Genomic DNA, 12,593 nt, shown 5'->3' with positions numbered 1-12,593 from the left:
GGTGATAATTTTTTTGAAGCAAGATTTTGTCTATGTAACAAACAATGAATCGATATAATTTGTGGATTCATTTGTTTTGCTCTTGTCGAAAATCCCTTTTGAGATGTTGTCATGGCAGCTGCACCGTCGGTGCAAATACTGAAACACTGATTCCAATTTAATCCTTCTTCTTTAAAAAACGAATCGACCATAAGAAAATATCTTCACCTCTAGTTGTTGTTGACATTGGTTTGCAAAATAAAATGTCCTCCTGTATATCTGTTAAACCTGGATACCGCACATAAACCATGAGTTGAGCATCTTTACTTACATCTGTCGTTTCATCCAGTTGAATACTAAATAAACCAGCAATTTTTATAGCAGAAATAAGTTGATTCTTAATATCAAATGACATATCATTAATTCGTAAACGAATTGTATCATTTGATAATGGTATCTTTTGTAATTTCTTTGAACTTTCATCTCCGCATTTGATACGTGCCATGTCAATGGCAGCATGTTTTATAAGTTTTTCACCAATATTATGGGGTTTCTTTTGTCTTGCAATATGCCAAGCCACATGAAAAGAACCAAGTGTAGCTTGTTTGGCAGAATTTATTAAACCACTACTACTTGGTGCATCCAAACGCTGTCTTTTTAAATGGGCTTCTTTTCTTTCGAAAAAAGTACAATCTTTTCCCTCAAAGGCAAAATTTTTATGTTTTGCATCAAAATGTCTTTTAAGTTTGTTCGGTTTCATCGATTCATTACTTAATATTTCACTGCACAACACGCATTGCGGCTTGTTCACTCCTCGATCATAAATGCAAGTAAAACCTAATTCTAAAAATGCTTCCTTGTATTCACGTTTTGCCATTATTAGGGTGATTACAATTTTACAATACGCACTGCAGCTTGATCACTCTACCAAGTATCTTTTATACTAAGTATCTTTTATTCTTATATTAATTTTGCACCTTGATATGCTAAACTAATTTTGAGTCATGTGCCTTTTTTAATTATTATGAACGAGGATTAAGGGTATAGAGTTACCCAGGTACCTCATTAAGCCTAGGCTGAGTAAGCCACAATGACTTCTTCTAGGAGGTGTTGGTATTACTTATTATTTGGTGTATTACTAACTTTTTTAGTTCGACACAGCGGACCCAAGAAATATGCTTTGCGACTCAATTTTGGGTCGCGACCCATAGGTTAAGAACCGCTGACCTAAGTCATTTAATAAAATTTTAGTCATATTTTTCTTCTTATTTAAGCAACTATTTTCATACTTTAGGCTACAAAAACTTTTTAATGTAGCAACTATGCTGTATTGAAATTTTTTTTCTTCCTTTGCATGCTTGCATTTCTTGATATATTTACGCAATCTATTTAAATCATGTGTTCTATTTTTAGCACAAGAGACTGCTCAGTTCCAGCATGTCCACCAGGAAGCATTACCGACCAAAAATACCCTGCAGTGAAAAATTCGTGAAGTACGACAGAAATGAATGGCCCAAAATTATGGAACACCTCAACCCCCAACAACACCCACTGGTGGCACCCACGTGTGCGTGTCATCTCCATCTCCCCACACGCCACCTGACATTGTGAACACCGGGTCCCGCCCTACCAGGTGTTCTCAGAAATTTTTAGCCCCTGGTCCCGTCATCGTGAACAGTCGTCCCCCCCCCTGATACCCTCTCCTTTGAGCGAGGAGACAAAAAACAGTTCTATCTTGCTTCATGAAAAACTAACAGAATCATCATCATCAGTGTGCTTGAACGAGCAGAGCTGATAAAGCACTTTGCAAACCTGATTTTAGCTGCTGATAAACTAAACTAGTCATGTCACTTTTTAAGTACTTATTTATCTGATGTATGAAATGACAATTTTAACATGTCTTATCACGTTATTTGAGTTTAAACAGGGTGTCTGGCAATTTGGAAAAGGTAGTTAAATAGCCTGGGAAATAATTCATTTATAAGTCAAAGAAAATTTAAATTCTTGAGGAAAAAGAATTGCAATTATCATTTTTTAAATTTACGAGATAAAATGCTTTTATAATTTCTTGTGCATTTATTTATTTTTTCTCTCTAATCCTTGTAATCCAACTTGGTTAATTTGTTGTGCAATAAGAACCACATTTAGTCAATTTTTTCCCCTTAATTGATACATATTTAGTATAAATGAGTATTATATGCTAGTAAATAAACATAAAATAAATATTAGAAAACATTTAAATGAAATTAAAAATGAAGCACGCTACTACTGAATTGTTCATTAAATAGTTTACTTAATTTGTTATCTGATAAATATGTAAAAGCTAATTTACGTATTAAAAAAAAAATATTAAGTTGTTAGTTTAATTTTGTTTTTTACTGGAAGTGTAGCTAAAAATCTAGCATTGTTTGAATAGGCCTGCTTAAAGCTGAGTTTAAATTTGTGTGGCTTATTTAATACTGTTTTAATAATTTTCCAACTACAGTGAAAGCTTGACTATCCCAGATAGGCAATTGTAGATAGGGGAAAGTTTGATAATTGGGTACCAAAATTTTGGTTTTCTAAATTATCTTATTTTTTAAGTAATTACCTTACTTTATTATTAATGCAATAATTATAATAATAATAAGGAAAAAAACTGAACTTGCAAAATGGAAAAAAATAGATTAAAAAGAATACTAATTTTTTTGAAGTTTGTTTAAATGATATCTTTCATGTAATTGCATATGATTTACTTATAAAGCCAAAATTCTTGGTGTTCTTTATTTAAGTATTTACTGGAAAAAAATACCACTTTTGAGAATTCTGCTTGCCATAAAAAGAAGAAAAAAAATTTTAATCTGTAGACTGTATTTTGTAATTTTTTTTATCAGTAGCAGATCCGTAGATTGTAATTTTTTAAATCTGTAATAATCTCTGCAAATTCAGCCTTTAGGTTTGTCAAATTCTAGATGGTTGGGCTTTTTAAAAATATTGTGCGTATGTTTAATAAAGTGAGAGAAACTTAATCTAAAACTTTGCCAGGCACCCTGTTATACAATAGGATTATTCGCAGCAATCAAAAACATTTTTTGTTGTTGTTCTTATCTTATCTGATAGATTTACGGTTTTAAAAATCATTTGTTGAGACATATCTACCTTCATTCATTATTGTAAATACTCATTATTAATACTTGTTTTTATATTTTAAATCAGAGATGCTAACTATTATAGTTATTCTTCTAATTTTAAGGCTCCTTGTTGTATACTCACTGTAACTTAGCTTCTTATGAATTTCAAATGTTACACATATTTTATTATGAATTAATGACATAAATGATTTTAAAATCTTTACTTTAATGCTTTCTTCAAGTAGTTGACATGGTTCAGTGCAACTAATGGATTTCTTTAAGCTTTGAGAAATACCATTGTTTTTAAGTTTGTTAATCATGGTATTTTCAAGTTTAGATTTTATATCTATACACTTGGATTAGTTGAGTAAAAATATTGAACATTGAATGTTTTTATAGATTACACCTTAAACTTCAATAGCTTAAAGTTGTATCGAGAATTGAAAGTACAGGGTGTGTAGCATTTTTAAAAAATGCTTAAAAGTGCTTATTTTTGATTTACGCTTTTTAAAAGCCCATAACGGTTCTTTTTTTATTTGAGGTTTGTAAAAAGTGCTTAATTTAAGATTTCTTTCATTGCTGTATCGATCGTCGTTTTAAATTACAAAAAATACATTATTTTCACAATTTTCTTTGCAATATTTCTCAGAAACTAGTTATTTTATGATTACGTAAAAAATTTTAATTTTATTGGTTTTATGTTTATAAATTAAGAACTTTAAATGATAGAAGAAAAAAATTTTTTATTACTGCACAGATCCTAATTATGAATTGTTTTTTTCTTTTGGAAAATGCTAATAAAGTACTTAAAAGGTGGTTATTTTTTGTTGAAAAAACTGGCTATGCACCCTGAAGTAGATAAAGTTATTGTGTAAGTTTCTTAGCTTGGAGCGTTTGGAGTCGACTCCAAAATATTTTGACCCTGCCATTCAAATATTGTTTATTTTATAAAATATTCATTTGTTTTATTTATTTAAAAAAAAACGTAGAGATATTCTCTCGTTTTGTTTTGCTTTAAAGTGTTTTAAAAAGAAACCTTTAATTAGAATGCAGCATATCTTACAATGCTGCACCAAGTTTTTTCTTAATTGTAACTTTTCATCGAAATGGAAATTCATTTATTAGATATGCATTAGGGAATTTAAATTTTGATTGCAGAGTGGTCAAACCAGTTCCAGCAACACAAGCCCCTAAATTTCTGAAGGTTATGAGTTGAATATTATTTTTTATTAAGATTTTAGCCTTTTCTATGTAGCTTTTTTTTCCTGACAGAGTATTTAAAATATTAGGGATTATTAAGTAAAGAATTATGACAAGTCATGGAAGCTATGAACTAGATTGTTGAAATGGGTGTTTTTGTTAAAATTGTTGAAAGAATTATGAGTGCTCTCCAAAGGCTCTGGGTTGCAGAACTCTTGTGGCAATTTTACTCATAAAATATTAAGTTATTCTTGTTATCTTTAATTTAAAATGTTGTTATAATTATTTGCATTGTTAAAATTATATGTTAGAAATTTTTAGCTAAGTAACTTACTCAAAGTTTTTTACAAAATATGTATTTTATTAATATTTTAAAAAATAGTTACTATCTTGTATTTATTACTATCTGTTAAGTTATTGTTTAAATCTCTTAGGAAAAAAAATTTCTTTCTTCACATTTTTGGACATTTTTTTTTTTTTACTTTAAAATGTTTCAATATGTAATGCTATAAAATTAATAAGTTAAGGGTTATTTAAAAAAAAAATAATAGCACCTTTAATTGTTGGCATTCCTGTAAGATACTTTTTAATCTCTTTTTTTCTATAAAAAGTCTAAGGAGTGAAACATATATTTATTGTATGAGCAAGTTTTAATAAAACTGCAAAACAATGTACAGCAGGTAAACTATTTTTTATATCTGTATATAAAATCACCTGTGCATGAAATTATTACATGTGACTATGTATTAAATCTAATTAAATTGTTATTTTTGATACTGATTGTTGTAAATCAACTCCTGTCTATTAAATATCTATCACTCTTTAAATATAAATACAGAGATGTTTGTGGTCCGGAAAAAATCAGCGGATTTTTTGCTAACCGTGATCTGGAAATCCAAGGTCCAAAAGTTTCAAGAAATCATCGATCACATTTGTGTATTAAAATTCTTGTACATTTTATTTAAAAATATTAGAACTAGAATTTATACTATAATGAAATTAATTTTTTGAAATGCGGCATTAATGTTTTACTCAAGAAATTTTCAGGAATTTTGAGTTGGGCTCACAATCACCCCTGTAGATATAAACTGATATAAAATATAAAAATTGAATGAGATATTAAAATAAGACTTATAAACAAAGATAAGCCTGTTTAAGGTTTCCACTCCACAGGGAAAACCTGGAAAATACAGGGAATTTAAAAATCACCTAAAATAACAGGAAAAATGACGGGAATTTGTATTTTTTTCTTTACAAACTAGAAAAATACAAGGAATTTTTATTTCTTATTATCGTCTTTTAAAAAATGGTGACCACTCAAAGGGTAATCTATGAGATATTTAAGATAACAACAACTGAATTCCCCAGTAACAACTACTGGAGAAAAAGATATAATTTTGATATATATAAGATCTTTAAAAGTGATGATATCATTAAACTAAGTAGAATGAGATGGCCCAGGCGTGTAGCTAAGGCCTTTTTTGGCCCAAAAAGAGATCAAAAGACTGTGTGGATGAAGATTTTGCCATCCTAAAAGTAAAGAACTGGAAATCAATTGCTGGGAGCAGGGCAGAATGGGAAAAGCTTCTGAGGAAGGCCCAGGCTCACAAAGGACTGTCGTCCCAATGCTAATGATGATGATTTCAGTTATTCTAAACTTTTTCATTTACTATAGCATAAAGTATGTTCAGCTGTTCCTTTTTTCCCTAAATTAAAATTAGTATAGTTAGCCCAATATAGCTCTGACACAAGAGCACATTAATTGTTGTTTCCTCTTAATATATTGTATATAATATGTACAGGAAAACACTGGGAATTTTTTTTCCTGATTTGAGTGACAACCCTGCTGTAGTTTAAAATTTGAGTGACATTATAAAATATGCCGTTTGTAAGATGGAAATCAATCAAACTGATGGTTTTAAATCTTTCTCTACCCACCATGCTTTTTCTGATCTTGAGGCTAATAAATTTCTTGTGACCTCATTTCTCCTAAATTTTTGAGTAAAACTTCTATATATATTTGCACACAATGCAAATGCTTTGACGGTTAAAATTCACCAAACAAAATTAATTTGGGCAATATTCATTTATAACAAATAAATGCTACTATGATGTATAAAAAAAAATTTTTTTAATCTCAGGAAATAAAGTAATTGTATATCAAATTGAGGGCAATAATTATCACGACAAAATAATGCTGCATTTTTTATTCTTGTTTTTTAATATTTTCTAATTTAATAGACATGCCCATACCTGCTAAGTCTCCTGTTTTTTTTCACAAAGACTCCTGCATTTTACGACTATCTCCTGTTTACCTGTATATTCTCAAATTTTTCTGTTTTTGTTGAAGAAATTAGAAAAAACAATAATAAATTGATAAAATATCCATTAATGACCAAAAAATACTTCTCTTATTCCTCAACAGATGGTGCTATTGCTAGTACTGCAGTATGTGGAGTGTTAATTATTTAAGTCGAGCCAAGATGGCTCAGAGGATTGAGCATTCTCCTTGCAGTGATGTGAACCCAGGTTCGAATCCCAGCGATGACTAGTAGACACGAATTCCACATCCAGCTTGCACCGACCACAATGCTGACGTGAAATATCCTCTGTGGTAGACGGATCACGGGTTTAAGTTCCCTTGTCAGGCTAACCGTGGGAGGTTCTCTTGCTCTTCCTCTCCTTGTAACGCAAATGGGGGTTAGTTCCATCAAAAGTCCTCCACGAAGGCAAATTTCTCCCTATACTTGATCCAGGAGTTCCCTTGTCTTCTGGATTGGGTTCAAAATGACTAGGCTACGTAGTTGGATATTGGTAGTCGTAAGCCCCAAAATTGGGTCGACAGTTGTAATAGTGAAGAAAAAAAACATAAATCACTAAAACTTTTACGCATTTATTATGTTGCTTAGTTAAACCACATTATACTTATTAAACTTCATTTCACGATACTATGGTTCGACTCTAATAATATATCTGATTTAGGTTGTTCCCACATTATGTACATAATGTGGGAACATCATTTACATAATGTTCAGGTCCACATTATGTAAAAGATGTCGGTATTATGATTCCATATAGATTTTATTTTTCTGCGCAGTTATAAAATTCCAACAAGAAAAAAAACTGCTTTTTAAAATATTGATGTATGGTTATTGACACAAAAACACATTTTGTTTTTGAATGAAACATAAATTTAATACTTTTTATCTTAAACTCTCGAAAGGTATGAAATAACATTAAATTTCTGTTTTCCTCAAAATTATGGCTACCCGTCTTTCATTTTTTAATCCACCTTTAGAACGTTAAATCTGACATAAACACACTACATTGTCTGTCAGGCTTCAGGATATTTCAGTCTCCGTTTGTTATAGTAAATGGTTTATTGAGAGGTTTTCTTTCTCCTTAACATACATCCCATTTTAGTTTAAAAACGTATTGAAATTGATAAAAGGATTTTCCTTAGATTTTATTCAAGAGATCATTGTAAAATTCATTTTATTGTTTCTGTTGTATTTATAAATATAAAAAAAATTACGTTTCTCGTTTTAGTTATCATTTTAATTAAAAACATTTAAGCTGAATCAATTACAACTGATATATAATTCCCAATAGTTATTAGTGCTCGACTTCGCGTGCAGGTCGTCGGGCTACCGAAGCGGGGATGCCATCCCCTCTGCAGAGGATCAAAATTGTGATGGCATGTCTTCAGATCATCCTCAGGGATGTTTCCCAGACCGTCGCCTATAGCCCATTGGGCAGCTTTAGTACGACGTAAATGATTATTCCTTATATTTTATTCAATAGTTCATGGTTTTGTCGGATGAAATATGCATATTTTTTAATTAAAATGCATAATTTTATTTATGTTATCTTGTAGTAATATTTTTAAAAATAAAATTGCTTTTTTTTATCATTTTAATTAAAAAGGAAATTTATGCAAAGTAAAAATGAATATGGAAAAATAAGTGACATATTTTTCCATATTCATTTTTACTTTGTTTAAAAGCTAAAAAGACATTTTCTTTTTTATTTTAAAACTTTTTTATTACTTTAATTTATAAAAGTCAACAGGTTAATTATAATTTATATATATTTTTCAATACTTTTTTTTGAATTATTCTTTTAAAAGAAGAGAAGTATCTTATTTTAGTTATTATTTTAATTTAAGAAATTCCGATCAGGATAATTACAACTGCAATATTTTTCCAAGTATTATATTTGCATTATTTAAGAAAAACTAGTGTTAAAGTTTTTCGTTTTAATAACTTTTTTATCTTAGATATCCGCAAAAGAAAAATTATAAGTCACTTATTTTCCCATAAAATTATTTTGGTTTTTTTTTTAAATTTTTTATTTATTATTCTCTCAGAACTGATTAAAAACAAGAAAGTCTTAACACTTTTTTTTTCAAGAAGCTCTAAAAATCTAAAATAATTGGCATATCATTCAAATTCGAAGCTTATTGATGAATCAAATATGTAGTTTTGGCACTTTAATTAGAATAAAAAATACTAAGCAGATTGAAACGTCCTATAAATGAAGAGCTGTTTAGTATTGCGAATTAATCACACTAACTGGATATTTGCGTGATTTAATGTGCAAACGTATAATTCTGCAGATTCATTTGTTCCCACTGGAACATATTATCATTTCGTGATTGCATTTACTTAGATTGAATTATGTTGTAAGCTTAAACAGAGTGCTTAGCCAAATCAAAAAATAAGCACCTTTTAAGTAATTTGTAAGCACTATATACATTAACAAAATGCAAAATAAGTCTCGAAGACTTTGCATGATCATGATAAAATAATTAGTTTCTGAAGACCTCTTTTCTTGATTATATATTAAGCCATTAAAAAATGATCGACAGATTTTACGGTTCGATATCAGAGGGTGGAAAATGAAGCTTGAAATTGAAAATATCTTGCAAAATGCAGCACATGAGAGTGCAATAATCTCACCGAAACCAGCTCATTATACGCACATGCTTACTCGGAAGTATTTTATCAAACCTGTAAAATAATGGGCTCTTTCATTAGATATATGACCAACGGTGTGCCGAAATAAATTGTGAAAACGTTGAATAGAACAATGTGAAAGACACGTTTTTGCATAATACGTGGCGATAATAGACATGGCAAAGAAAAAAATTCTCATTTTCGAGTAGTGAAAATTAAGCCTTTTTTAAAAACACCCTATGAAAAAAAGCACCTTTAAGGGCTTTTAAGAAACGAACATCAAAAATAAGCATTTTTTAAAAATTCTACGCACCATGTTAAAATGCATGGCTGACGTTGCAATGAGATTTCAAATAAAGAGCTCATCTTTACGGTTTTAAATTTACAACAGCTGAGATACTCTTAAAAAAAATTAATATATTTTCATTACTCAACACTTAGCAGAAACGTCTTTATTTCACTACTTCAATAAATGGTTTTAGGTCAACTATTGTTTTAATTGCTAACAAAAATAATTGCACATTTTAAATAAAGGTTTTTTTTTAATATGTTATGTTCAAAAGAAACTTTCCTTAAAAATATAAACGTGAAATATAAAAAAAATCTTTTCTTTTTTTTAAATCACCTGGTTTAGTTTCAGTTATATATAAATAAAAATGAAGCAAAATGTATCCTTCGGATAGTAAACTGTAAAAACTTTATTTGGAATATTAATTTATCCAAATTTATTGTTGTTTATTCGAATTTATTGTTGTAAACTTTGAAAATGCGTAGTTTATTTGCTCAATATCTCTATTTTAATGAATGAATAATTTATTTCAATTTAATACCGAATCAAGCGTTCATTTCATACTATAAAGGATGTAGTTTAAATCTTAACACGAATAACAGAAATATAACACCAAGCTCAGAGGCATTTACTCCATCTGTGAATTATTTTCGCCTGTTATGTTTGGTCAGTTAATCAATTATTTACAATTAAGCACAAGAAGGTTTGTTGTCTCGCAAGCTGGCGAAACTTCCCGTGTCTTTAGCTGTGTAATAGATATAATTGTGTAATCATGCGAAGATTAAATTAAAAACTCGGCTTCTTTGAAGCAAGCTATATTTCTCAAAAAATAGTTAGACTGATTTTATTAAAATGCTTACATTTTATTACTAAAATTGCATATTTTTCAAAAAAATAAAATTTTGTGTATCCTGAATTTTAGCAATTTTTTGATCGCTATTTGATTAAATGACTTCGAAAAAACTTCAGACTTCTGTACGGAATTTTTTTTTATATGAAACATTAAAAAAACAGTTATTTTTCTTCTTTTTATAATTGTACTTGAAATTTTTCTGTTCAGCTTAATAATTTTCAAACATAGCACGATAAGTGCAAAAAATGAAATTCAATGTGTTTTAAGAACTTAATAGGTTATCATAAGTTGTTAAGCTTTTATATAAGTTATAAGAGCTTTCGATCAGTCTATCATATTGAGACCAGATTTTTTTAGATTGCAATTCACGACAAAATTCGATGAAAAGAATCAGTTCATTCAGAATTAGTGTATGATTTCGAAATAACTTTTTAGCTCGTTTAAATTCTATCTCTCTAACTATTTAGATTACAAGTTAATGCTAAAATTTTCTATTATTCGATTAAAAGTTATTCATTTTGCGCAAGGTACTATGCTTGTAATTTTTTTTTTTACAAAAATAAATGCTTAGTTGAACAGAAAGTTTTGTGTGATAGTTTTTTTAGCTTTACCTTTATAGCTATTAGTTATCACCTTTTTTCCTTCTGTATGTGGTGAGTACCTTTTTTTATTATGAGCATGCATAAATGTGAATTTATTAGTTTTTCTTATAGGAAACATCAGCTTACTGTTTAAATCATATATATTGTTTGGATATAGCATGGCTTCATCGTATTTATCATTAATCTTTAATTTTCTTAGTTTTCACCCTTATTCTGAATTTGGTGATACCAATTTATCCTAACCTCATACTTTGTGACCATTTGAACCTATTGGGTTATTGTTATCCCACATTAGCATTGTACAACCACTTTCCTTAACGATCACATTTCCCTTAATTTAATTTAATTACCCTTTCATATATTTCGGCCTTAATTAGTTTTTCATGACATTTCAATCATTTAACTATTTTTAATCATGACTATATCCAGAGATACATCCAATTATGTAACCCATCCATTTTAATAACAATACATAAATAACTTTACTTTATATGCACCAAATAATATTTTTATTTAACTCTTACAACTTGTCAAAATTCTGACACTTAAAAAGAGGCTCATACGTTCAGTTGTTGTCGACGTACGCCTATTTAGGCAGAGGGGTAATATTGTTCTTGTTTTCCAGTGGTGCCATCTATGGCCAAGAATTCGACTTCTGTCACACCTATACGTCACGCCCGTTTATAGGACGAGCCCATTCATACATCCATCCACAGATCGTAATTGTCACCTGAATCAGAGAATCTCCAATTCCCTCAGATGTATTTGATTTGTTATGGGAACATGGAGGAATTTGCGACTCGACAGATTTAACGTGCATCAGTCACCATTTTACTACACGGGGAGTCTTCTGTTGGCTGGGTTCGAAACCATGAACTCTCAGACATAAGACCAGCGCCCTACCGACCAGGCTATCCCGGCCATATACGTTCAGTTAAATAATATTATTTAGTCAAATAATAAAACTAGAAATAGAAACGAAAAAAAGGACAATTAAATTTTTTTAACAAATTATGAAATAGGAATAATTTATTCTAGTAATTTTTATTTCTTACAAGAAGTATTTTTGTTTCATTTATTAATTATTTTTTTTAATAATTAGAAATCATTATCAAGAATTATGTAAAACTTTTAAGACTTTAGCAACCAAATAAATAAGTTTTTTAATAAATTATTCATCCATTAACCAATTATACATTTTATCTAATTTATAGAAGAGATTCAAATACTTAAAAAATAACGAGCGAGTAGAAATAATGAACTCGAGTTAAAACTGAAATTATTAATTTTTTAGGTTCTGTAATTTTATTTAAGCCGACCAGTCTGTGTAGGGGGCAGGGAACTGTCCTTGCATCAGAAAGGTTCTGGGTTCGAATCCCGGGCAAGGCATGGATGTTTCTTTCCCTCCTGTGTTCTATGTCCTTTCTCCTTTGTGTGTGAATGTGACCCGCCCTATAAACGGGTTGTGGTAGTGTGACGTGGGCGACGCTGTTCCACCGCCGTGGCTTCGCCACAGGTGCCCACTGGGTAACGAAAAGAGAATTAGCAGTTCTGGCACTTTCTGTGGCCAATGGACAATAGCTCCAAGTGCCCGCCATTTAA

General features: G+C 29.8%; 1 protein-coding gene across 1 annotated transcript in view; it reads left to right on the top strand.

Moving 5' to 3' along the window:
* LOC139425605 (putative transcription factor capicua) overlaps positions 1–5,069 on the top strand; it is a gene marked incomplete at its 5' end in the record, with an annotated part of 10,780 nt that extends 5,711 nt beyond the window's left edge. Inside the window, 1 exon segment of the mRNA XM_071180925.1 lies at positions 1,671–5,069. Coding sequence (XP_071037026.1) covers positions 1,671–1,774 — 104 coding nt within the window.
* Positions 5,070–12,593: the final 7,524 nt, after the last annotated feature.

The sequence above is a fragment of the Parasteatoda tepidariorum genome, chromosome 5 (genome assembly GCF_043381705.1).
Source record: "Parasteatoda tepidariorum isolate YZ-2023 chromosome 5, CAS_Ptep_4.0, whole genome shotgun sequence".
Lineage (NCBI taxonomy): Eukaryota > Metazoa > Arthropoda > Arachnida > Araneae > Theridiidae > Parasteatoda > Parasteatoda tepidariorum.
Note: the sequence above shows the minus strand (reverse complement) of the source record. Positions and strands in the feature narration are given on the sequence as shown.